The sequence below is a fragment of the Diceros bicornis genome, chromosome 1 (assembly GCF_020826845.1).
Source record: "Diceros bicornis minor isolate mBicDic1 chromosome 1, mDicBic1.mat.cur, whole genome shotgun sequence".
Classification (NCBI taxonomy): domain Eukaryota; kingdom Metazoa; phylum Chordata; class Mammalia; order Perissodactyla; family Rhinocerotidae; genus Diceros; species Diceros bicornis.
The window spans coordinates 35,600,062-35,626,012 of record NC_080740.1 but is presented as its reverse complement, the minus strand read 5'-3'; the positions used below and the strand labels follow the sequence as shown (position 1 = coordinate 35,626,012).

At 43.8% G+C, this 25,951-nt stretch overlaps 1 protein-coding gene across 3 annotated transcripts in view; it reads left to right on the top strand.

Annotated features, from left to right (window-relative positions):
* The window catches only part of MCC (MCC regulator of WNT signaling pathway), a 399,974-nt gene that overhangs the window by 330,724 nt on the left and 43,299 nt on the right, over positions 1-25,951 (top strand). For all 3 annotated transcript variants that reach the window (XM_058538632.1, XM_058538623.1, XM_058538640.1), the window contains 4 exons: positions 18,087-18,233; positions 19,205-19,294; positions 20,396-20,544; positions 24,885-25,025. In XM_058538632.1, coding sequence (XP_058394615.1) covers positions 18,087-18,233; positions 19,205-19,294; positions 20,396-20,544; positions 24,885-25,025 — 527 coding nt within the window. The remainder of the gene's footprint in view (positions 1-18,086; positions 18,234-19,204; positions 19,295-20,395; positions 20,545-24,884; positions 25,026-25,951) is intronic.

Sequence of the window (25,951 nt, the reverse complement as noted above, 5' to 3'; positions counted from 1 at the left end):
ACTTCACTTTGAATTTCTAGACTCCCTCTACTCTTTCTCAATTGTGGCAATATTAGAAGCTGGCTTTTTAGTTGTGCTCTGACCAGTAATTTTGCCCAAAGATGAAGCTGAATTAGTGGGGAAAAAAATTCATCTAGTGGATTTCATCATCCTTCACCATTGCTCTTTAACTTGTTCTTCGATAAGGTCAGCATATGTAAATCATTGTGTTTTTAATGCACATGCAAGTTTTCATAGTTGCTATTATGTATGAATATGGAAAAAATTACTATTTTTGAACATTATCAACTCTTTTCCTCATTTGTGGCTAATGTCATAATTAAAAGGCCAGCATTCCTACCTCTCATATCTGAACATCGTTTTGTTTGAACTCACATGCATAGGCTTATTTTCAGCACCCAGCTGTATCGGATGCGGTTCGCCACACTTGCATCAGCAGGTGTAAATCATCCCAGTCAGCAAAGGCTTTATCTGGGCAGCTGATGAAGTTCACTTAGTGCTAAGGCCCACACCACCTGTAATTTCCTGGGTTACACGCCCTGATCGTTATGACTAATGCCCTAATTAGGTGTGCTTGCTCTTAACATGTGCATTCTCATGGCATGTTTTGTGAAGGAGATGTTGGTTTTAGGTGTAATTACATATTGTGGTTTAGAATAAATTTCCTCCTCTAACTTGAGTTACTAAAGTACAAGACAGTCCTTGATTGTGACTAGCAAAAGATAAAAAGCCAATCCTCCATCTTCAAGTTTTTTCTCCAACTCTGGAGGTTAGTATTGATAACAGCATAGTGTTAATACCTGGTATGCTATGTACCAGGGCTCTGGAGCCTGACTGCCTGTGGTCACAGCCTGACCTACCAAGTGACCATGGGTCTTTGGCAACTTACCTAACCTCTCTGTGCCTCAGTTTACTCTGCCATGAAGCAGGGATGATAATAGTACCCAGTGCAGGAAAATTAGATAATACTCACAAAGCACTTAGACAATACCCATGCTCAAAAAATGTTAGTAATTGTTTGGGGTGAAATCCAGAGTTCTCTGCTGAGTGATCTGGAAAGTTTATCACCATATCTTTTTTCCTTCTCCTAACAATCTTTACATATTTGAAGAACTAAGATAAACATTGAATAACTACATACACGTGTGCACACACACACACACAGAATAGTCAAAACCTTTCTTCTGATCACATTTATTACCTTTTAAGTTTTGCAGTTAATATGGCTTTATATAAATGTATATAATTTATATTTCAATTACCTCCAAATAAAAATATGTTGAAGAACTTGTATCTTTTCCTCAACTGGAAATGTTCTCAGGAATTTGTATATATACCCATTAATTAGATTTGTTTCTCAACAATTGTGGGTCTCATAGAATTTGCTAGATGCCTTTGAATGCCAGTTTACTAGACTTTAAATGCTGGATGACTTCCACCTACCACCACCCAATTTATTTCATTTCTCTGAGGAGGAATCGGTCGTTTGTGGTTGGTTGTCTTCTGTTCTTCATGATGTGTAGCTCTGTGGAGTGACTGAGGTATGGTTTCATTTCTGTCCCTGTGATACCACATGATACATGGCTGGTTTGCCTTTGCTTTCTTTATAGCATCTCTGGTTCCACAGTTCATCAAAGTTGCCTAAAAAGCAATTGAGGTCACATTTTTTTTTTTTCCATTGCCCACATTTATTGTATAGAATTTGAACTGACCAGATCAATAAGATTGGTGCTTGCCCCTTGCCTGTAATTAAACAAAGTGCCCTCAGTAGGTTTTCTGAGCCTTGTTCAAGATTTAATTAAATTAGATCTTTAATGTCAGCTAACAGATTGGGCTACTTGGCAGAGCAGTAACTAAGGAACAACAGGCAGACAATTTTTATTATTGGTCCCAGCTCATTATTAAATGAGATAATCATTTATTTCTGCATGCTCTGTAATATAACCACTCATTTCCTCACACTTAAAGAAGTGGGCTTAATTTAGGCGAGGTAGAATTAATTACTCTAGAAGGGAAGCACTTTGCTCTTCATTCATTCATTTATTCATTTCATAAACATGATTGGTCATCTCTTCTGTGCCAGGCAGAGGTGTTACAGTAATGAACAGGACACAGTCCCTGACTTGAAGGATGTTGGGGAGACAGGCAAGTGAGCAGGCCATTACAATGGTGTATGTCAAGTGGTAGGGAGAGGTGAACACAGAGGGTGCCCTGGGAGCTCATAGGAGGGACGTGTTATGGTAGATCCAGCTTCTCCACACTATTTGCATTTTTTCCCTGATTGTTTAGATCAACTGCTATGTAGTAAAAATGATCAATGCTGTCCCCAGATAGTTCAGTAAAGCAAACTGAATGTGACCACAGGCTCGTGAATCTGTGTCCCACTGAATCATAGACTTGGATAAAAATGGGCCACACAAGTTCCTTCTGAGATTTTGTACAAATTCTTCAGAAAGTTCCACAAATTCATGGCATAAGGTGATGGTAGCAGAGTTTCTTCCTTATACCACGTGCCCCAGCTGGGTATTTTCAACATGTCTGGGAATGAATCCCATCACCTTTCCTGGGTTTCCTTCATCCTTGGGGCCTGGCTTCTGCTTTGACTCTCTGATCATCATCATAGTAAATTCAAGAGACTAGAAGACACACTGTTTTGAACCAAATAAAAGTCACCCTAATCTGAAGGTTCCCCCTCTCTTTCTTACCCACTCCCCCTCAAAATGTCTCAAAAACTCATAGTGTTAATTAATTAACTTGGCTTGGGAGAAGGGAGGGCAGTGTTTCCACAACTGATAAGAAGATACAAGTGTCTGTCTTTTCCAAACCAATTACTCTTGATTCCTAAATGCAGTGTTACATTTATGAAGGGATTTCATTGTTCTATGTTCATAGGACCCATGTGATAAAAATGGAATCACTTAGTTCAACTAAAGTCTTTTAAAATATGAATGAGGACTCTAAACTCCAGATTTTTCAATGGCTGCCATGTGGCTCCCTAGCCAGGAAAAAGGATGGGTAAACTTCCAGAATGCTGGAGTGCCCATTTCTTTCCCCCTCACTTCATCCTCCTTAATAGAAAGTAACCCCAAACCCCTGGTAAAGTAGCCTTTTTTGGGGGAAAGGAAGCAGGAAAGGAAGGATGCAGGTAAGAAGAAATTTCTTTCACATGTTGTCATTCTCTGAGGACCCATTTACTCTGTGAGCTTTTCAGAGTAACAATCCTGTCACATACTCTTTTGGGCTACTTTTTTTTTTTTTTTTAACCTATGATTACAATTTTATTATAGCAAAATATACAAATCAGAAGCAGCTAAAATAAGAGATGCATAGGTGAAGTCTGGAAGGGGTCCAAATGTAAAGCTTCCAGTTGTCTTCTCCTTGTAGAGTCCTGGGTGGTGTTACTTCCTTCAGCTATGATGTGTGACAATACTCAGAGTATTGCCAGCCAGGGAAGTTCACCCATGCTTCAGTATCCAAAGGTTTTACTGGGGTTTCATTATGTAGGCATGATTGATTGAATCATTGGCCATGTGGTTGAACTCAATTTCCAGCCCCTTCTCCTTCAGGGATCAGTTGATATCCTTTGGGCCACTTTTAAGTTTGTGATTATGACAGGTGTGGTGGAGTTGCATTGCATCTGCCTATATGATTCTCATGCAATAGAAATCCCGGAGGTTGTAGGGCATCCAGAACTGTTCTGCTCATCTAAGTGTGCAACACACAGGTCTAGCACTTGTCCCACGAACTCACTGACTGAGGCGATTTACAGAGCATCCTCTTATATGACCCCAGGGTCCTCCCCCAGAGCCGTTAATTCTGAATCTGTTGGTGCTGGTTTCTAAATACTGAACTGGTTCTAAACACTGAATCAAATCCACCTTCAGTAGTCACCCGAGTTATCTCCAAGGGCACTTGTCAATCCATGGTCATGCTTAAAGGAGTTGAAAAGAAGAATCCAAATTAACCCGAGGGGCCTGCTTACAAAGAGTAATTACCTTAAAGGTTGACTGTGTATTTTATTATGTACTTCTTTCTACTAATTAGTTCATTTATAATATATATTTACTATTAGGCTGCCCACTCCTACTGGGAAATAACATTTATAGTATCATACTGATGTATCCGGAGCGTGGTCTGTCTCTGAAGCAGCTGTTCGCTTTGTCTGGGTTGTCTCCTGTTATATGCTAAGTCAGTATCTCTTTGATATTTTTAACTAAAAATCAGTAACAGTGGAGATATTTCTGGAAGTGAAATTGTTGTGACCTTATGTAGGTTAAATAAAGATTCGTCTTGTTTCACCTTATTTGGCCTTAAGTCGCATCTGGGATCTTCCCACGCTGCCTCCCCCTCCATGTTGCTTTTCTGGACCACAGTATCTGTATATGGAAAATGCAGGACTGCAGAACAGTACTTTATATTTACTATGAATTTATATATGTATAAATTTACATCGACTATATATGTGTGTGTGTAAAAATATTTAAAATAGACCGGAACAACGTAAACCAATCTCATAATAATAGTTATGTTGAGAGGGTAGGGGGAACAGGTTCCTAGGACTGTAGGTCAAAGGGTACTTGAACTTTTCTATAGTTTTCTAGTTTATTTTTTAAATGAATGTATTTTTATAGTTGTGTAAATTTTAATATGTAGCAGTATATGCATAGAAATAGAAGAGATGCTAATATGCCAAAATATTAACAGAGGCTAAATCAGGCAGTGAAAGGATAGGCATATTTTTCTTCTTATATTTTTCCTTAATTTTCAAATTAAAAAATAAAGTATGGATTATGGACAGTAATCTGTATCTTCCAGCTTTAACAATTTGGTATTCATGCACAAGCACAGTCTTCTCTTTTGACCTCGATGGAACTTTGTTTATATCTTATTTGTTCCATTTCTTCTTAGGAGTTTCTTTATATGATGAGGAAGAGGATGCCAATATTAGCTAAGTTTAAATTCACAGAAGATTTGTATAAAACAAACCCTGTTTTGGGCCGGCCCCGTGGCTTAGCGGTTAAGTGCACACGCTCCGCTGCTGGCGGCCCGGGTTCGGATCCCGGGTGTGCACTGACGCACCGCTTCTCCGGCCATGCTGAGGTCGTGTCCCACGTACAGCAACTAGAAGGACGTGCGGCTATGACGTACAACTATCTACTGGGGCTTTGGGGGGAAAAATAAATAAATAAAATTATTTTTAAAAAAAACCTGTTTAACCCTCCCAGCCCTAATCTGGCCACGTAGGAGGGAGCCAAGAGGAGTGGGGTCTGGCTCCAGTTCTCTCCTTCCAACATCAGTTTGGAGGTCTCAAGTGACTCTTCTTTGTTTGGCTGGTATATTAGTCAGAGTAAGGATAGGTTATACAGCAGTAACAAACTAACCCCCCAAAATTCGGTGGCATGGCACACCAGAAAAGCTTATTTCTTGCTTGTACTACATGTCCAATACAGCTTTGGGGATGGGCCCACAGCTCGGTTCCATGTATTCACTCAGGAACCCAGGCTGATGGCAACCCGTCATCTAAAACATCACTGAACGGACTCACCCCTGCACTTAAAAGCTTCTGCTCAAGGGAACTAGACAGATGCTCCACCTAACCATAGAGGGGCTGAGAAATAGGGAGGAGCATGTGGACGTTTGAGCAGTAAATGGTCCTAACACAGGTGGCTTATTTGCTTTGAGTGTGATACCAGGTAGACGTGGACATGAATCAGAGTGCCAGAGAAATAGGCCTTTTCATTCATCCATCTTGTGGTGGCTCTCAACGTGTGTGTCAGAATCACTGAGAAGCTCTTTCAAGTGATATATGCCCAAGCCCTTCCACGAGCTACTGAATCAATGAATGGGTTGTAGGATCACACGTCCCCGTTGTGATCCCAGCAAGTGCTCAGAGACAGGAAAGGGAAGGCAGTGTCCTTCAGCCACCCAGTGGACGTGGGCCGAGAGCCTCTCCCGGCATCTTTACCTCTCTCCCCACAGGTGCAGTGAAAAGAGAGAGAACCACTGCCTTTCTGGCACCTTCTACTCATACCTGGCCTGCTCTTCCTGGGGCCCACAGTGTGGAAATGATGAGCCCTGCATCTGAAAGAGGAGTGGGCTCTCAACTCAGCAGGGTCTCATAAGCTAGAGGAGAGAGGGCAGAGAGGGGTATGCTCATCCTGGAATCCAGCGGGGGGCTCCAAAAGCAAGGAGGCATTCCCTGGCACAGTGCAGAACTTCCTGTGCCCATCCAGTGAAGGGGAACAGGCAGTTTGTCAAGGTACCACTTACCAATACAATCTTTCTTTTTTTTCAATGCAATCTTTTTTTTTTTTTTTAATTTATTTTTTTCCCCCAAAGCCCCGGTAGATAGTTGTATGTCATAGCTGCACATCCTTCTAGTTGCTGTACGTGGGACGTGGCCTCAGCATGGCCAGAGAAGTGGTGCGTCGGTGCACGCCCGGATCCAAACCCGGGCCGCCAGCAGCGGAGCGCGCGCACTTAACCGCTAAGCCACGGGGCCGGCCCCTCAATGCAATCTTGATAGTTTATTTTTAAGGACCCGTTAATATTGATAGTATTAACCTTCTTTGAACATTTTCAGACTAAACATACCCCTATCAAACTAAAAACAGATACTTCTGAAGGCAAAGCAGGACTTAAAACCTAAATTATAACAGGGAACATAATTTGAGCATTTACTTGTGATGAGCAGTGATTTATGCACATCTCATTTCGTCTGCATCAGAATTCTACAAGAGGTGTGATTATTACACCCTTCTTAGAGACGAGAAAACTGAGGCCCACAGAAGTTTAATAATCTTGTACTTGTCTGTGCTGACGTTAGCACCAAAACTTAGGCTCTGGTAGCCTTATTATGGGATGCAATCTTCATTGTTCTGATGTTCGGACTACTCTCCTGTGCTCTCTTCACCCTTTTCCCACTCTGTCTCCTGCTTCTATACAGATCAGAAGTTAGTAAAACATCTTCTCTTAGAATCACACGGGTGGCAGATTCTTTAGGGTTCCACACATCAATCTTCCTAGCATTCTAAGACAACAGTAAGGAAGGCAAAATAAGTTTGTTTCATAGAGAGGAAGTCATTTGTGCATATATTTATCTTGATTTGACCCCAACAGAGCATTAACCAATAATGTAACCAGGAGAACCTGTCACCTCCCCTCTCTGTAGTCTGAGGAAGTTTTCGGTGAGATCCAAGGCAGAGAGCCCTCAGAACTATGGTTCTTTCATGTCTTTTCTGGAAACAGTTCCAGTTGCTCTAAAGGGTTTCATGCACATCCGTGCCATGGAAAGCGTGAGGTAACTTTTAGTGATGGGCACCAGTGGCTGCTCATCCATCCCAGCCTCCCTTCGCCAACCCTGCTCCTGTGAGGAGGTCGGGCTGTTTAAAGGCGAACTCTTGTCTATAAAGAGAGTAGCCGACTCCGTTTGTTGGAAAGCTGGTAAGAAATCAGGAAGACGGCCAAATGCTGACCTTTCTCCTGACTCAGCCATATTGATAATCTGGTTCAGGTTCTTTAGTGGGCTATAGGACAAAAGAGAGAACAGTTCGCCGTCAGAGAATGGAAATGCTATTGGATTTTTTCCCTTCTTCAATTTTGTGATCTCTGTCTCCTCTGATTCAGCCTACTCAAAATTGCCATTCACAATAAAATACGCCTTTCCTGAAACACTAATGAGACTTATAGACATAAATATATAGTTTCTGTAAATAAATTCTGATGCCTCATTTTTTTGAGGGCTCCAAGAAAAGTCTTACAAAATCTACAATAAGAGAGTGATTCTGGGCCGGCCCCATGGCTTGGCGGTTAAGTGCGCACGCTCTGCTGCTGGCGGCCCGGGTTCCGATCCCGGGCGCGCACCGACACACCACTTCTCCGGCCATGCTGAGGCCGCGTCCCACATGCAGCAACTAGAAGGATGTGCAGCTATGACATACAACTATCTACTGGGGCTTGGGGGGGGGGTGGTGGTGGTAAATAAATAAATAAATAATTTAAAAAAGAGTGATTCTCTGCAAAATGCCCACAGAGGGGCCGGCCCTGTGGCGTAGCAGTTAAGCACGCGCACTCCGCTGCGGCAGCCTGGGGTTCGGATCCCAGGCGCGCACCGAGGCACCGCTCTGTGGCGGCCTCCCATATAAAGTGGAGGAAGATGGGCGCGGATGTTAGCCCAGAGCCAATCTTCCTCAGCAAAAGGAGGAGGATTGGCAGATGTCAGCTCAGGGCTGATCTTCCTCACACACACACACAAAAAAAACCCACGGAGCTTGGACTTTGAGGAGGCAGCTTTCCAAGACCCACGCAGGGACTACCTAACTGCTCCAAGCTCGTTAAGTAGAGCTTCTCCGGCCTAGTGATTGTCACCCTTCTACAGTGCAGAAATCGTCTCATCTCAGCCAGCTCCATTACTCAGTGAAATTATGAATTACAACCTAATTGCCTGAAATTATAGCTACCCAGTGAGCACGGCTGCATATCATAAAGGGAACAGACTCATTCTTTTACAGCTAATAGTAATGTTTCTAACCCTCTCAGGACTCTGGTGCCACCTTGCATTCCTGCTTGTCACTCATCTGTGACCACATTCACATGATGACTTCATCAGCGGCCTCTGGCGTCTTGTCTACTCCTACAGTTGTCCTGGGAGATTGAAGCATCCAGTAGCTGACCCATCTTAACACTTGCCCTAGCCTCACTTTCTCAGTGAACTTCTCCGCGTTTCAGAAACCCACCTCTGTGCCACCCCTGCCAGATGTTTGTCTGTGACAGCTCCCGAAGCAAATTCTTAATGCCAGTGTCTCACTTTCTGGCTACACATAATCTCTGATGCTCCTGAACTCTCATCTTTGTATTTACTTTCTTTCATTTGTTTGTTTTAATCTGGCCTGCAGGGGCAGAGAGATAAGCTAATTACATTCCTCTGTTAAAGGTACACTCATTGATCCGTGAAAGGTCCTTCTTTTAATTTATTTATTCCTTTTATATCCCACTCCCTTTGCTCCATTTTACGTGTGTCCTTATACACAGTGTTTTGTGTGTTTTTAATTTACATAAATGTTACTGTGCTGCAGGTTTCTTTCCTTTCTCCCCTCAGCACTCTAATTTGAAGGTCTGTCCATATTGCTGTGCATACAGCTCGTCTGACGTGTCTGACAGCTTCCTTGTGTTCTGTAGTGCTCACCCATCACTGTGCCAGGCTTGCCACTACCACAGACAGCGCTCCAGTGCATGTACCCTTGCACACGTCCCCTTTGGTGCTGGGTGGGAATTTCTCTGGAATTCGTGTACAGGAGTGAGATGGCGGAGTCCTGGGGTGTGCACATTCTTACTTGGGCCCAGTCCTGCAGTGCAGCTTTCCAGAATGGTTCACCAGTCCGTCCACTCACTGGCAGCATAAGAGGGTTCCTTCTGCCCCTACCTCCTGCCAATTTTTGTGCTTACCATGGTCTCTTTCATACATTCTTTTTCTGGGTTTAATTTTCTTGTTCCTGAAAGCATGGAGCTTTACGAAATTCTTTCAGTAAGGGTCTATAGGGGATAAATTCTTAATCTTTGAGAATGTTTTTGTTTTTACCTACACTCTTGATGATATATGGTAGTATATCATCATACAGATTCCTATGGCTGCTGTAACAAATTACCACAAACTGGCTTAAAATAACATAAATATATTATCTTACAGCTCTAGAGGTTGGAAGTCGGATATACATCTCATTCACTAAAATCGAAGTGTCGTCAGGGCTGTGTTCCGTCTCGGGCTCTAGAGGAGAATCTGCCTCCTTGCCTTTTCCAGCTTCTAGAGGCGGCCGGCATTCCTTGACTCATGCCCCTTCCTCCCTCTCCAGAGCCAGCAGCATAGCATCTTCAAATGCTCTCTGACACTCCTGCCTCTCTTTTAAAAGGAGCCTTGTGACTACTGGATCCACTGCATAATCTGGGATAATCTTTCTGTCTCAAGATTCTTAATCATTCCTGCACGTTCTCTTTTGCCATGTAAGGTGTATATTCACAGGTTTCCAGGATTAGGATGTGGACATCTTTGCGGGCCATTATTCAGCCTACTATGATAGTCTGGTTAGATATTGGATTTTAGGGTGACCGTTGTTTTTAATGATATTCAACAGATTATATTAAGACTGACACTGTGTCAGACACCATTCAAGGTGTTAGCAGTACAGTTGTGAATGAAACAGACCAACATCTTTGCCCTCTGAGCCTAAAGTGTCTATCTCTCCCACCAGACAGCTTTAAGATTATCTCTTTATCCTTTTTCTCCCCACATTTGCACTACAGTATTTCTAGATATGCGATTATTTTTTCATCTTCCTGTTTCAGTTAGCTCTAGCTACATAATGAACCATCCTAAGCTTAGAAACCTAAAACAACCATCATTTATTGTTACCTGCATGGTTGATGACTAGGGAGGACTGGGCTCCAGTGGGCAGTTCTCACTTGGGTTCAGATGGGGTTGCAGTCAGAGGGTGGCTGGGGCCGGAGTCGTCTTGAAGGCTTCCTTACTCATATGTCTGGTGGGTGAGGCTGGCTGTTGTCTGAGACTTTAGCAGAGACTGTAAGTCAGAATACCCGCAAGTATCCTCTCCATGTGGCCTGGTCTTCCTCACAATGGAGTGGCTGGCTTATGAGGGCCAGCAACCCAAGAGAGAGCTAGGCAAAACTGTGCTGCCTTTTCTAACTTAGCCTCAGAAGTTACATGGTATCATTTCCAGTGCATTCTATTGATTAGACGCCATCTCTCAGGCCAGGCGTGTGCAAGGGAAGGAGAATTGGACTCCACTCTCGATGGAGGGAATATCAAAGAATTTGCAGACATGTCTAAAAACTGCCACACCTACTTAGCACCTGATGTACCATTTCAATCTCAGGACTCATGTCTGTCTCTCCATCTGGAAAACTCATCTGTTTTCTTTTCAAATATTGTTTCTCTGTCATTTCTTGTCCTCTCCTCCTCTGGAACTCCTTTAACAGTATGTTGGAGCCTCATTCAATCATTTACATCTCTCAATGACACTTGCATATTTTGTATCTCTCTAGCTCCCTATGCTGTGTTCTGAATTAATTTCTCTGTGCTATAGTCCAGTTCTTTAATTCTCTCTTTTTTTTTTTTATGTTTTTTTTTTGTGTGTGTGTGTGTGAGGAAGATCAGCCCTGAGCTAACATCCATGCCAATCCTCCTCTTTTTGCTGAGGAAGACTGGCCCTGAGCTAACATCTATTGCCGATCCTCCTCCTTTTTTTTTTTTTTTTCCCTCCCCAAAGCCCCAGTAGATAGTTGTATGTTGTAGTTGCACATCCTTCTAGTTGCCGTATGTGGGACACGGCCTCAGCGTGGCCGGAGAAGCGGTGCGTCGGTGTGCGCCCGGGATCCGAACCCGGGCTGCCAGTAGCGGAGTGAGAGCACTTCACCCCTAAGCCACGGGGCCAACCCCTCTAATTCTCTTTTTAATTTTATCCAGTCCAGAGTTTAACTTGTAATTGATTTTATTGACTGTTTTCTTCAGGCTTTGTTTCTCATCCACCTATTCTTGTTTGATGTCTGTTTCTGTTTCATAATTCCTTATGCTTTATGGAAATTATTCCTTTTATCTCTTTAAGGATCCTAAACATACTTATTGTGACATAGTTTACTGTTTGCTTTACGTTCATTTCTTCTCTGGTGAGTTCATCTCCTGATTTAGATGCTGGCTCTTGTGTTTCACCCTCCTTTCTGTGCAGTCATCCCTCATGTCTAGCAGCTTCATGGTCCTGGGCTCCCAGTCATGGGAGGCTTAAGAGACCTGTTCTCTAGTGATATTGGACGATTTACAAATTAGGTCTCTGAGGCAGTGGGTGGCCTGGCAAAATCCAGACCAGTTTTCAATATTAATTTATAAGATTGGAGCCCCGCAGTATGCAGACAGTGTTAAATCCCAGACCTAAATGTGTCCTGGGTCTGGGATTTTGATATCTTATGGTTGACCCTTCTGCACAGCTTCAGGGCTTCTTTCCAGCTTCATGGGCAGCACTCTCAGCCCGCTTTTCACAGATGGGTGGGGCAGGAAGGCTCCAGGCTTTGTGTGGGAGGATCAGCTCAAACAGCCTAACTTGCAGAGGCTGACTCTCCATCTCCCGCCCCTCCCGCCCTGAGCATCCAGGCCCGCTCTCCATTCCCCCGGCTTGCTGCGGCACCGTCCCCCTCCTAACCTCTCCATCTTTATTTTTCACTTCATTTCTGGCACCTGGAGATTTTACTGCCTTTCTTTTCACCTTGGCAATGAATTTCTTTCTCATTGTTCCTTTTTATGCAGCATTTCTATGCATTTTTAATAGGAGGAGTGCCTGTTTATTGCAGCTGAGGCTGTCGTATGCTGGAAATTTTCATTTGTTCTGTCTACAGACAGTTACTCCCTGTTTTCATCCTACTTCATGTTCTTGTCCTTCGTAGTGCCTGCCAAAGCTCAGTCTAAACCCTGCCAACCCTCTTCTGGATAGATTGGCCTCCTCCCCTTGCATATTTTATAGAATTTGGCTTTTTCCATTCTGTTTCTTTCCTCAGTATTCTTCCTTCCACTTTGCCTTCAAGGATTATGCCCAAATCTTTCTGCTAATGCCCCAAGCACATTATTTTCACTGTTATGGTTTTCATCTTTTTTTATTCTTTACTCTTATTTTCATGAGGTCTCCAGAGTTTGAAGAAAACAAGGTATTTACTCACTCTTCTGTCTTCCCGCCCCCCCGCCCCAAAGCCCCAGTAGATAGTTGTATGTCATAGCTGCACATCCTTCTAGTTGCTGTATGTGGGACGCGGCCTCAGCATGGCCAGAGAAGCGGTGTCTCAGTACGCACCCGGGATCCGAACCCGGGCCACCAGCAGCGGAGCCCGCGCACTTAACCGCTAAGCCACGGGGCCGGCCCACACTCTTCTGTCTTGATGAAAGAGCTCAGCTGAGTTCTCAGTGCTGTTGTGTAAGCTTTTTTTTGGTCCTAGATCAGCTTCCTTCCACATTTCTTTTGTTTGTTTGTTTTTGCTGAGGAAGATTCACCCTGAGCTAACATCCACTGCCAATCTTCCTGTTTTTGTATGTGAGCTGCCACCACAGCATGGCCACTAACAGATGAGTAGTGTAGGTCCGCACCCAGGAACCAAACCCAAGCCACCGAAGTGGAGCACACTGAACTTAACTGCTAGGCCACTGGGGCTGGCCCCCTTCCACGTTTCTGACATCTGCTGTTCCCTCCCTCACTCGTAGCAGAGAACCTGACTCTTTTCTCTTAGAGAAACAGAAACCATCAGATGAGAACCCTTCTGTTTCCCATCCTCATTCTCCAATCTGCAGATCACCTTTCTAACTGCCTCTCCTCACTTCCTTCTTTCCCTCCTGGAGAATAAGTGCCCCCTTCTTACTGTCCTCCGTTGATCCTTCGATCCAGCTAGCTATGTATAGGCTCTCTCCTCTTCCCTTGGCAACTTTATCCACATGCAAAATTCCTAAACTGTACGTTCAGCTCTGATCTCCTTTCCTCTGATTATATTTCTGATTGTTGACTGAATATCCTCATTCACATACCTGGTGGTTTCATCAAATTCAACATGTCCAAAGCTGACATCTTTATTTTTCTCTAAAAAGTCAGTTCCTCCTTATGTTTTCCCCATTTTGCTGAGTAGTGCCATGATCTGCTAAGTCATTCCAGCCACAAGTTTGGGTGTTTTTGTACTTGCTTGCATAGTTTTAGAACTGCATTGACCAATACAGGAGCTACTAGCCACATACAACTTTTTAAATTTGAATTTAAATTCATTAAAATAGAATACAATTAAAAATTCAATTCTTCAGATACACTAGGCACATTACAAGTGCTTACTAGCCACATGAGGCTAGTGGCTACCATAGGGGACAGTGTAGCTACAGGACATTTCCATTGTCACAGGAAGTTCTATTGGACAATGCTGCTCTAGGGTGTATTTTGCCATGTTTGCTCCCACTTTGCTGACTGTGTCTGAGCCCTCATCATTTCTCACCTGAACTGTCAGTACAGCTCTTGACTCACCTCCCTTCTCTTCCTCACTCCAATTCATTCTCTTCTCTAATCAAGCGGTTTCTATAACATCCTCTTCTCCCTTTGGGAGTCCTTAAGGCATAAAGAAGTGAAGCAGAGTTCTGGCAGTTTAATGTCATCTCCTTACTTGAACTCTTCAGAGCCTTTTCTGAAGGCTCAGAAAAGTTCATTTCCTTTCCTCTTTATTTACTTGTTTAACAACTACTCAACCTTCAAGATTGAATCCCCCGGCATTTCCTGCTCTGAGAAGGCAGAGGCAGTGTTTCTTCTACACTCTGACACTCCTTGTTGGTCTCCCCTTTCTGGAGCATGTTTCATGTGGTGATGTTTGGCTAGACTCTGAGCCCCTGAAAGACAAGAATCTTACCTTCATACTCTACCAGGTTTCTAATATATGCAACAGATTAACTTCTCTTCTGGGCATCTGGATGGGTTCTGGCTATATACTAACTTTAGGAGAAATGAGAAAATGGCCACTCAAATCACGTTCTGTGTTCAGTTGTTGAAGAACTCCAGTAGAGAAGGGCTGTAAAGGATGATGAAGGACCTTCCCACAAGTATCAATTCCTAGCTTAGGGTAGCTGTGATTCCTGGCTGTCCCCTGACTCCAAACCACATATTTTGTAGAGAGAAATGTATGTTCTTTAATAAAATATCTTCAGGGAAAGATAGGTATATTAGCTAATTACCTCAAATTTGGTGGCTTAAAAGAACAGAAATTTATTCTCTCACAGTTTTGGAGTCCACAAAATCAAGGTGTTGGCAGGGCTGTGCTTCCTCCAGAGGCTGTAGAGGAGAATCCTTTCTTGCCTCTTCCAGCTTCTGGTAGTTCCTGATGTGCTTTGTTTTTTTTGTTGTTTTTTTTTTAATTTATTTTATTTTTTGTGTGTGTGAGGAAGATCAGCCCTGAGCTAACATCCATGCTAATCCTCCTCTTTTTGCTGAGGAAGACCGGCTCTGAGCTAACATCTATTGCCAATCCTCCTCCTTTTTTTCCCCAAAGCCCTAGTAAATAGTTGTATGTCATAGTTGCACATCCTTCTAGTTGCTGTATCTGTGGGACGCGGCCTCAGCATGGCCGGAGAAGCGTGCGTCGGTGCGCGCCCGGGATCAAAACCCCGGCCGCCAGCAGCGGAGCGCGCACGCCTAACTGCTAAGCCACAGGGCGGCCCCTGGTGTTCTTTGCAATCTCTGCGTCCATCTTCACATGGCCTTCTCTCTGTCTCAAATCTCCCTCTCCTTTTTCTTACAAGGTTACCAGTCGTTAGAATTAGGGCCCACCGTAAATCTAGGGTGATCTCATCTTGAGATCCTTAATTTAATTACATCTACAAAGACTATTTCAAAATAAGGTCACATTCACAAGTACGGGGGGTTAGAACTTGGACATATCTTTGGGGAGGGACACAATTCAACCTACTGCAATGGATGAGAAAAAAGTGAGGATCCTAATAGCTGTGTCTCTCCCCTCTCCCAAGCCTCACTTAAGCTGAGTCAGCAAGTTGGTTGTAGCCTTCATTTCTGTGCATTTATTCGTTTAAATTAAGACTTCCACCCCCAAATCAAGAGGAGAGGCTGTTTAACTTAGCCAGCTGTCTTCCTTTCTTTCCATGGCAGGCTCATTCCACTCCCTTCAGCTGGATTTTTTTCACAGCCTAACAACTATCATTAAATAATAAAGCATAGACCAAAATAAACATGTTTATCATCGTTTAGTTTTCAAAGACATTCTCTGAGTCCAAAGCTTTTAAAATGAAAATGAATATTTAGATTTAGAAATTGTTTTAAGCCTGTGTGCCTGTGCACAAATACACTGTTGAAAATGACTGGAAGTAATTGTTTCTGGATAGTAAGAAAGAACTACTCTAAGAAAGAATAGATACTTTTTCTGTTTTTATTTTTCAGAGTCATCTAAATTTTCCACAATGAGCATGTTTTACTTTAGTGATTGGAAGAAGAAATATTTTTAAAACTATGGGAAATGTTCACGAAGTTTTGATAAATTGCCCAGTGTAATTTGTATTTTTAAAAAAGCAAGATGAGTGGGCCAATTGGGATTCTAGGAACAGACCACTGATTGTTTTGTGAACGATTCAGACACTTTAGATTTTGGAGTGGTGTTAACATTGTTAATTATTCAGGACCTCATCAGACTTCACAGCAGTAGAAATTGAAATCCATGTGGTCTCCACCAGGGAGGTTTCCCCCGGTGCCAGGAAGGTGGCCTGATGGGAAAATGGGCCCTCTCCCTTTGCCATGCGGCATAACGAGGCATCCACACTATGCCTGTTCTTGGTTTGTGGGGGACAATTCCAGAATGAGCCCTGTAATCTCTCACCAGCAATACCATTTGGCTTTGACAGGCATGTGTTTTTCTAGTCTTTAAACTATCTTGAGGTCAGCCCTGTGTCTGGCATGTTATGGGGACAACACACATTTCCATCAACCCACAGTTACTGGAAGCCACAGCAGAGCATTAGGCACTTTTTAGCTGTTTCACTATTGAATACAATTTGCTCTGAGGGAATTTTTCTATTTTGGCTTCTAATATGTTGATGAATTATTGAAATTTCAATTACTTTTGCTTCCCAATTTAGTAGGATAGAGACATACAAGATATTTAATATGAAAATCTTTCCAGTCGCTTTTAGAGAAGAGTTTGCCTAGAAGGGTTTTGGTGGCAAGGCTGGCAGGGGTGCGGCTCTGCTCCTCCTGTCTCTGGGACTAAAGTGCTGTGTGGCCTTGGGAGTCCCTTAGGCCAGTGCTCCTCAAGATGTGGGCCCGTGACAGGGAGCATCAACACCTCCTGGGAGCTTGTTAGATATGCAGATTCTGGGCTTTGTCTCCCTCTACTAAATCAGAATCCCTCTGTGTTCTAACAGTCCTTCCAGGGCATTCTGGTGCACCGAAAAGTTTGGAAAGCCCTGCCTTAGATGTCCAGGTGTTAATTCTTCCCAGCAGGGCCTGGTGCCCATTTGTAAGGACCTTTGGGTGCTGGTAGTTTTTGCCCTTTAAAGTAGACATTGTACCCAACGATAAAACTGATCAAGGTCGTCAGAAAGACCAATTTCTTACAACTACCTTCCCTTACTTGGAACGCCTCCCCTTGTCACCGAGCCTAACCATAGAGAAGCAGGATTTGGACATTTAAATTCCGTGCAGGTAAATGTGTGTTTTAAATAAAATTCAAAGGGCCCTGTCTTTCCTTTTTATATAAAGGGGCTATTTAGATGTCCCTTCCCATGACGCCAGGGACAATCCCATCTTGAAGTCCCTAGGGAAAAGCTGTGGGGGCCATCTCTGTCTCTTCACCTTAGCCTCATCTCCTTTCCAATGAAGATCTCTCTTCTCCACCATGTATACTGAATAACTTGCAGTTCTTCCAGCACAGCATGTCATCCTGATGCCTGTGCTCTTGTGCGAGATGTTCTCCCCACCTCACCTCACCCCTACAGTCACCAAAGCCAGCCCTTACTCCTCTGTTAGAACCCTGTGCATCTGGAAGACTCTGCATCTGGAAGACCGGTCCCTTCACTGCCTCCTTAGCCCTTCCCTGATGATGTCAGATGGAGTCACATTCGTCCCCTTTTCTGCTTCCTACAGCACTCGAGATAGATATCTGTAGCATTCGTGCACTTGTGTTAAAAGTATTTGTCTTTCTCTTCTGAGCTCCGAGTTCCATGAGAGTGGAGATTTCATCCTGGGTTCTCTATCTTCAGTGCCCAAGACAGCATCAGGCACAGGAGGCTGAATGAATAAGCATTCCTTCAAGATGGTCATTCTACCTCTGCTGAAAGCTTCCAATGCCTTAGAAAACGTGAACATCTCATACTTATGAAGAACAGATGATGGCCAGCCAGGGGCAGGTCTAGTTAAGAACACAGTGACTTTAACGCAGACTCAACCAGCTTAGCTTTTCAGTGAAGCTGATCCTTTAATGTAAATGAAAGCCATGCCATCTACCCATCTGGCTGTTTTGCTCTTTGACCAGGAAAACCACCACTGTGTCTAAAGACATTATTATTTCAGGTTCGAGAGCTTCAAACTCGACTACAGAGCGTGCAGGCCACAGGGCCCTCTAGCCCTGGCCGCCTCACTTCCACCAACCGCCCAGTTAACCCCAGCACTGGAGAGCTGAGCACAAGCAGCAGCAGCAATGACATTCCCATCGCCAAGGTGAGCTCCTGGGGACGAGCGGAAACTCCTCCTGTTATCTGGAAGCACCAGCCTCTTCTGAGCACGGCCACCGTGCAGGCACGCTATTAGCTCAGATGGTCCCAAGGGGCTTCCCTGGGGTCTCACACAGGCCTCCTTTGCTGGAGCTGCAGGGAGCGATAACCCACTAATAGTTTTAAGTCTCTCTTGGCTGCAACCTGGAGCCAGCTCTCATTAATCAGCCAGCTGGAGCATGTCACAGCTGACAAGTCATTGTGGAGAGTGAGACATTGTGTCAGGTTCTACAATACTAAGAGGTGGATGGAGAGTTGCTCTCAAGGACTAAGGTTCAGCCCAGGAGGGGACCCTGTGTAATGAACCAATGATCTCCCCACTCTCGGGACTGACAGCCCTGCCAGCAGAGAAATAGATTATGATGGGCGGGCCGTGGCAGTTGTGAGAAGTGGCACCACCCATTCTCTGCCGCAGCCCCGGCTCGTATGTTGAGTCTACCCCAAAGAGACTGTTCAAATGATACATCTCCTCTTCCTTGACTTGCCGTACCAGTCTCCACAAGAAGGTTGGTTCTCAAGTGTCAAGTTTAGTAAGTTAGTCAAACTAGTGTTTCTCAACCAGAAGTGATTTTTCCCCCCAAGAGATATTTGGCAATGTCTGGAGACATTTTTGATGGTCACAACTGGAGTGCTACTGGCATCTTGTGGCTAGAAGCCAGGGATGCTGCTGCACATCCTACAGTGCACAGAACAGCCCCCCACAGCAAAGAATATCCAACCCAAAATGTCAGTAGTGCTGAGGTTGAAAAACCTTGGATTAAGAAAATGGTAGAAAAATTGGACAAGTGAGTTTTTAAGAAATTGATTAATCAGTTTAGTTGCCATAGTTAAGCAATAACCCTGTATAAACATAGTCTCAATGGTTTATCTGGGGAGAGATGTGTCACTTTTTGATAATTTTTTGTTTTGCTTTTTAAGATTGCTGAGAGGGTGAAGCTATCAAAGACCAGATCCGAATCTTCATCGTCTGATCGGCCAGTCCTGGGCTCAGAAATCAGTAGCATAGGGGTGAGTGTTCATGAGAAGCAAGGCAAGAAAGTGCCCAATAGAGCTATCCAGACAGTGGCTTGTAGATGATAGATGAACTTCCAAAGTTCACCTCCAGTAAACCAGTTGATTATAATAATAGATCATACCTGATTTTCTTCCAAAGAATCAGACTAAAATGTGTAGTGGTTTCCACATGGTGAATTGTTTCTTCAACTTTAAGGAAGATTTTTTTTCCTCTACTTGAAACCATTCAGAAAGAAATGATTTAGATCTAGTTTCTGGTGACATAGATGAAAATCTTGAAGTATCTGCTTTATATCACCCTGATGCCCCAGAGACTGAGTCAGTCAGGAAGCTCTAAAAGAACTTCACCTTTCACACATCCCTCTGAAAGGGAATGTGCTCTCCAGTGAGGATGAATGCTGCCTTTGAAGGGTAGCCCAGTGCCATGACAGAAAGGAACCTTCTAGCTTAGTATTAGCGTTTTCATTTGCAGAGCTTGCAAACACCCTGGGGCTGTAAGCTGATGGATGGTGAAAAGGGAGTAGTTTCAGTCCCTGGGGGATATCTTTTAGGATTGAGGATGAGGCTGGGAGAGCCAGCTGTTTGATCCTTAGGGGTAGAGAGAACCCGAATAGCACTTTCAAGGCCCTAATTTAGTATTTTGTGCTAAGTAAAAATTGCATGCATCCACATTCCATGCTAAAGCCAAATTATGAAAATAAAGGAGTCAGCCTCTCTCCTTGGCTACAGCAGCTGGAGACAGGGGCCTGGAGTGGCAAAGGATTCAGGAAGGGAAGGAAGTCCAGACTCTGTTCAATATCCAAAATTTTAGGGACTCTCAAGAGGCATGATCCCCCCCGCTCCTCCCTGCTTGCTGCCCAGTAGCATGTGATTGGGAGATGGAGCTGTATTCTGATCCTGTTTTATGTACTGCTTTCACAGTAGTTAGCTTTTTATACTAGAATCATATTATACAAACAGATCAGGGTAAGCAGCTCCTGGTGTCTGATCCTTAAGGAATATCAGCTTTAAATTGTTTTGCATGCAAAGCATGCCTGGGGCTGGGCGTCCCTGAAGTGACACTGTCCAGAGGGAGATTAATGCTTACCTGTACAGGTATCCAGCAGCGTGGCAGAACACCTGGCCCACTCTCTTCAGGACTGCTCCAACATCCAAGAGATCTTCCAAACACTCTACTCACATGGATCTGCCATCTCTGAAAGCAAAATTAGAGAGTTTGAGGTGGAAACGGAACGGTTGAATAGGTAAGAGGAAATCCTGTATATCTGAGTAGTGGTGGGGAGCTGCCCCTGCTCCCCTCTGCAAAGATCAATTCAAGTTGGCTTGTGTATTGTGACATAGAGTGATGCTGTCAGGTTGGTGGGTGGCAACTTGCCACCATCCTGCTCATCAGAGGAGTGCTTACAGCAGTGAGGGCTGGCTGCATGGGTGTTGTGTGACCTGTGTATTCGAATACACAGGGCTTCCTGCTTAGAAGGACCCCATACTTGCTTTACTGCTCTGCTCTGTCGCCGTTTTAAATTCTTAGTCATTTGTGAACAAGGGGCCCTGCCTTTTGATTTTACACTGGCCTTTGCAAATTATGTAGCAAGTCCTGGGAGCAGTCCATATGGAATGACAAATAAGTCAGAATGACAAGATGGCTCCCAAGCATGCAGGCCTCTGCTACCGAGAGCCGCAGAAAGAAGTTCTGGAATGTTGAGTCAGCACCCCAGGGGCTCCTGGAGCTACCAGGAACCAGCAAAGCAATGTGATGGAGGCAGTCCTGGGATCAACGGGCATGCTGGTCTAACCCTCCCTGCCATAACTGAGGTTGCCTGATTTTATTTATGCTCTTCACAGACGTGTGCAACCCTCAGTCCCTGTGTCTTATCCTATTTAGAATGATTTTCTAAGTAGGTCTAACTGTCCTTCTTAGAATAATCTTACCAAATACCCAGTTTTGTGGATTCTTCCCAAGTCTCATGACAGAGGATGTTTGAGTTTGTACTCCTGCCTCCTGGCAAAGACTGACTTGTGTGTCATCCCAGCAATGAGAGAATTGCTAAAAAAGCAAAAGAGAAGGACCAGAGCCAAACCATGGTAACCACTACGACTCAGAATTGGTTCCACAGTGCAGAATGGACTGTTGAATCACATCCAAGTGTGGCCTGGCTGCCTTGACCTACCAGTCTGCAGTGGCAGAGCATAGTAAGAACTGGAAAGGCTTATGAACTAACCAGGAAGAAATGTGGATACCACTCCCCATTCATTGTTGCTTAATGCCATTCCCCTTGTGTAGGGCAAACCTGGATAAATTGAATTATCGTGTTAGTCCTCCGTGATTTGAAGCTGTTTAATATAGCACTAAGAGAACTAAGGAAATGTGGCAATCTAGGTCATTTTAAATCTTGAAATTAAATGGTTTCCTTATTAAATCCAAAATACTTAAGAGTGACAATCCTGATGATTACCTTGTAGCAGTAAAGAAGCAGCTTTCTCAGTGTAACAGGCTAGGGAGTGCTTAAAAATTGAATCAGATATGCTCTTTGCAGTTTAATGAAGTCAGATGCCGTTAGGGGCCCTCTGTTTAGTGAGAATCTCCTCTTACAGATTCTGGGATTTAACAAGCCTACTTTGTGGTTGAATCTGGGGGAGGTTCCCTTCTCTTCAATTATGTGCACCTAGGAGAGACCAAAGAAGGGGGAACTATTTGGTGCTCGTAGCTCACATTATTATGGTGTTTAACAGCTTACAAAGGGCTCTCACAGACAACCACTTAATCCTTAACTTGGAAGGACAGTCCCATTGTGCAAATGAGAAAACAAAGGCTTCCATGTTGAGTGACTTGCCTTAAGTCCAGAGCTATTAAATAGCCTGGCCAGAATTCCAACCCTTTCCCTTTGACCTCACCTCCATTGTCCTCTCTATGACCATAGCTACTGCTAGAACATGGGAGTTCTTAGAAATAATCTACCAGTATGTCCTGCTGTCTATCATTTTACTACCTCTCCCAAAGTTGGAGACCTATTGTGCTCCAAAAAATGACGGCCTTTAACTTGTGAGGGGGGTGGGTCATACCTACTCAAAAGTGTGTTTCCTCATTTAACAAATCTGTGTTAAGCACCTCTTATGTGCTGGGCTATTTGGCATGCAAAGGGAAGTAAAACACACAACGTCCCTGCACTGATGGAGCTTATATTCTGTAAGGGGAGCTAGACAAGAAGCAAACAAATAAATAAGATTATAAGAAAGCTCCAAGAAAGAGGTAAATAGGACCCTGTGATAGAGTAACAAGGGGGTGATTTTAGATAGGTAGCCAAGACGACATCTCTGAAGAGAGGACGTTTAAGTGGAGATTTTAAGGGAAAAAGGAGCAGCCATATGACAAACTAGGAAGAGTCTTATGGGCCAACTTATCAACCTTAAGGCTGCAAAGGGGTTGGCATGAAGTAGGAACTGTACACAGGCCAATGGAACTGAAAGGGAGTGCGTGGAAGGAGGTGGCAGAGCAGGCAGGTCTGGGTGGGGGGGTATGGATGTTGAAGCTGTGGACAATATTTGCTCTTTATTCTAAGTGTCATTGGAAGTCGTTAATGGGTTTTAAGTAGGGCAAGAACAGATCTGATTTAAGTTTCGGAAGATCACTCAGGTGTGGGCAAGAGCGGAAGCAGAGAGATTATTGCAGAGGACCAGCCAGCGTGGCCAAAGGGTGGAGGTGACGTGACGGGTTCAGTGTATGTTTGGTGGTAAAATCAACGGAAACTGCAGCTGGATTAGATCTGGATGTAAGAGAAAGGGATGGTCTCAAAGAAGATTCTCAGGTGTCTCACCTGTATTGTTGGGTAGGTGGTAGTGGCATTTATTGAGAAGGAGAAGATGGGGGAAGAGAAAGTTTGGAGAAAATCAAGAGTCCCGTTTGGGGACATTAAATTTGAGGTGTCAGTGTGACACCCAAATAGAAATATCAGGAAACAGCTGGATATGTGGGGCTGGCTCTCAGAAGAGAGGTCTGGGCTAGAGAAATTTGGGAGCCATGGAAACATAAATGCCTATTAAAGTCATGGGACTGGATAAAGTCTCCCCAAGGGGGAGAGTGTTGGTAGAGGAGGGGCTGGGATTGAGCCCTGACAGAATGTCAGCCCTCACAGATTTTATAGAGAATGAGGAGCCAGCAAAGGAGACAGAAGAAATAAGCTTTAAGGCGGGAAGAACCAATAGAGACCTGTCATGACCCAAGTGAGGGAGAACATTGTAAGACGGAAGGAGTAGCCGATTACTGGGGTATTGCCTGAGAAGGCCCCTGAGGTGGGATTGACCACATGGAGGTCTGTAAGCTGAGTAAACAGTTTCATCTAATTAGTGGGGACAGAATGTACCCTAGAGCAAGTTGAAAAGTACATGGAAGAGTGGGTACTGTTTGAAGATGTCTTAATGTGAACGAGGACAGAAAAATATGTTCTCCTAACACCTTACAAGGAATTGACCTTTGGCAACAGCCAAAGCCTCTCAGAGGTCTTAGTTATACACTCACCAGACATCTCACATGTTGTTGAGTGTCTCCTTATTCTGCCCTATGATCTGTGGTCCCAAGATTTATCCTGGAGGCAAATGGCTTCCAAGCAAGCCCCTTTACGTTTTGAGAGTCACTTGCATTTTGTGTGTGTGAAACCCTATGTCCCTTTAAGACTTGGTCGTCAGAGTACTACAAATGGGCTTGTCCCATGGAAGATGAATCATTGCATCTAGAGCGTCAGTGTCCTCAGACAGAAAACAGAGGCGCACTGAAGGCTTAGGTTTTTCTGATTTGTTTTCTGACTTTGCCATAAACTCATTTGCCCTGAATTTTCAGTTCTGATTCCTATAAAACTTAAAGTTCCCACTGCTTATCCTACCAGAAGTTAGCAGTTGAGGGACTGTCCAACCTGGAAGGAACTTTGGACACAATCCACAGTTCCTGGTCCACTTCCCATTCAGAGGCCCCTTGGGGGTGGTTTCTTGTTCACTCACTGATTCGTCTTTTGCCTCTGCTCTGTAGTGAGTAGTTACGGGTACAGGATCTGGGGTGGGACTGGCTGGTTCAAATCCCAGGGCCAGGTACTTAACCTTCGTGGGCCTCCAATTCCTCCTCTGAGAAATGGAGACAATAATACTTAATTCGAAGGGCTACAGGAGGGTTATCGACTAAGGGCTCAACAAAGAGTAGCTGTTACTATAATGTGACTTTTCGATTGTCCCCGAGGAGGGTGGGCTCTTGAAGCACACCAGGGTAACTCTCATGAGGGCCTGTGCTCACGCAGTTGGCTCCTTTCCTTGGTAGAGACCCAGAGCCTCATGTGGTACCTGGCACATGGCGTGTCGATGGCTGGGCAGGAAGTAACCAGGGGGCTTATTTTTCATTTCTAATGCACTCAGAATTTAGTGATTCTTGAACTTAGAGTCGCTTCCTTGATTATTTTGTGTGAGTTACATTTGCGAAAACATCTGACAAGCTCACCTCCTAACATGCATTTCTGGCTTCAGTCTAGAGTAGATGACTAAAATACTGGCAAGTTAATTGTAATCCTAGGGTGAAATTGTGAAGGTGATTTTTCTTCCTTTGTAGCCGTATTGAACACCTCAAGTCCCAAAACGACCTCCTGACCATAACCCTGGAGGAATGCAAAAGCAACGCTGAGAGGATGAGCATGCTGGTGGGGAAGTACGAGTCCAATGCTACCGCGCTGAGGCTGGCTCTGCAGTACAGGTAGGAGATGGGCGTGTGGCCACTGCAGTTTAGAAATGCACCCACAGTAACCTTCTGTGTACAAGTAGAACATGGGCTTTTAGAAGACTTGATTAGGGACCAGCAGATACTAGTGTGATCCATATTGAAAGTCAATTAGCACCCCGATGGGAAGTAAGAAAATAAGGATAATGAATATGCTGTTTGTAAACAGGTATGTTTCTGCTAACGTAGTCAACTTAAATATTATTTCGTTCAAGTAATATCACTCAGATCATCAACTTTTGTGTTACATACTCACCTGTTCTTTCCAGTCTTTATTCACATATATTTTATATTGTTGTAAATCTAGTGCATTCTATCACTTCAATTTGTTATAGTTTTATAATGTTGCTTAAGCGTCTCCATTTATTTTGAATGGCTGTATCCCCTGCTTCAAGTTTATATGTCATTGTTTTATTTACTCGTTTCTCTAAAAGACATTTAGACTTTGCAAACTCTTGATATTGAAAATAATTCTGTGGTGAATAATTTAATACAGATAATATCTTCTATCTTTTGGGTATTTTCCTTGAGATAAAATCCCTGAGGCAGGAATTATAGGTCAAAGGATATGAATATGTTCCTGGCTCTTCGGGCATGCCACCAGTTTTTTCCCCACAAAAACAAGCCAGTTTAAATGAGCACGATTCATTCATTGATGAGCAAGTGATCTATGAATGCACCACCTTTTTTCAGCCTCATCAGCCTTGGAATTTATCTATTTTTAAATCACTGCTTGTTTAATAGCTACAGAACTATGCTTTATTATTGTTTTCATTGATTTCTTTTATTAGTGTCCCCACTTAAGCATATTTGCCAAGGTCCCGGAATGGTGATGGTATCTTACTCTGGGCATCCTCTGAAAAGTTCAATATTGTTTTAAGAAACATTGTTTCTTCAAAAAA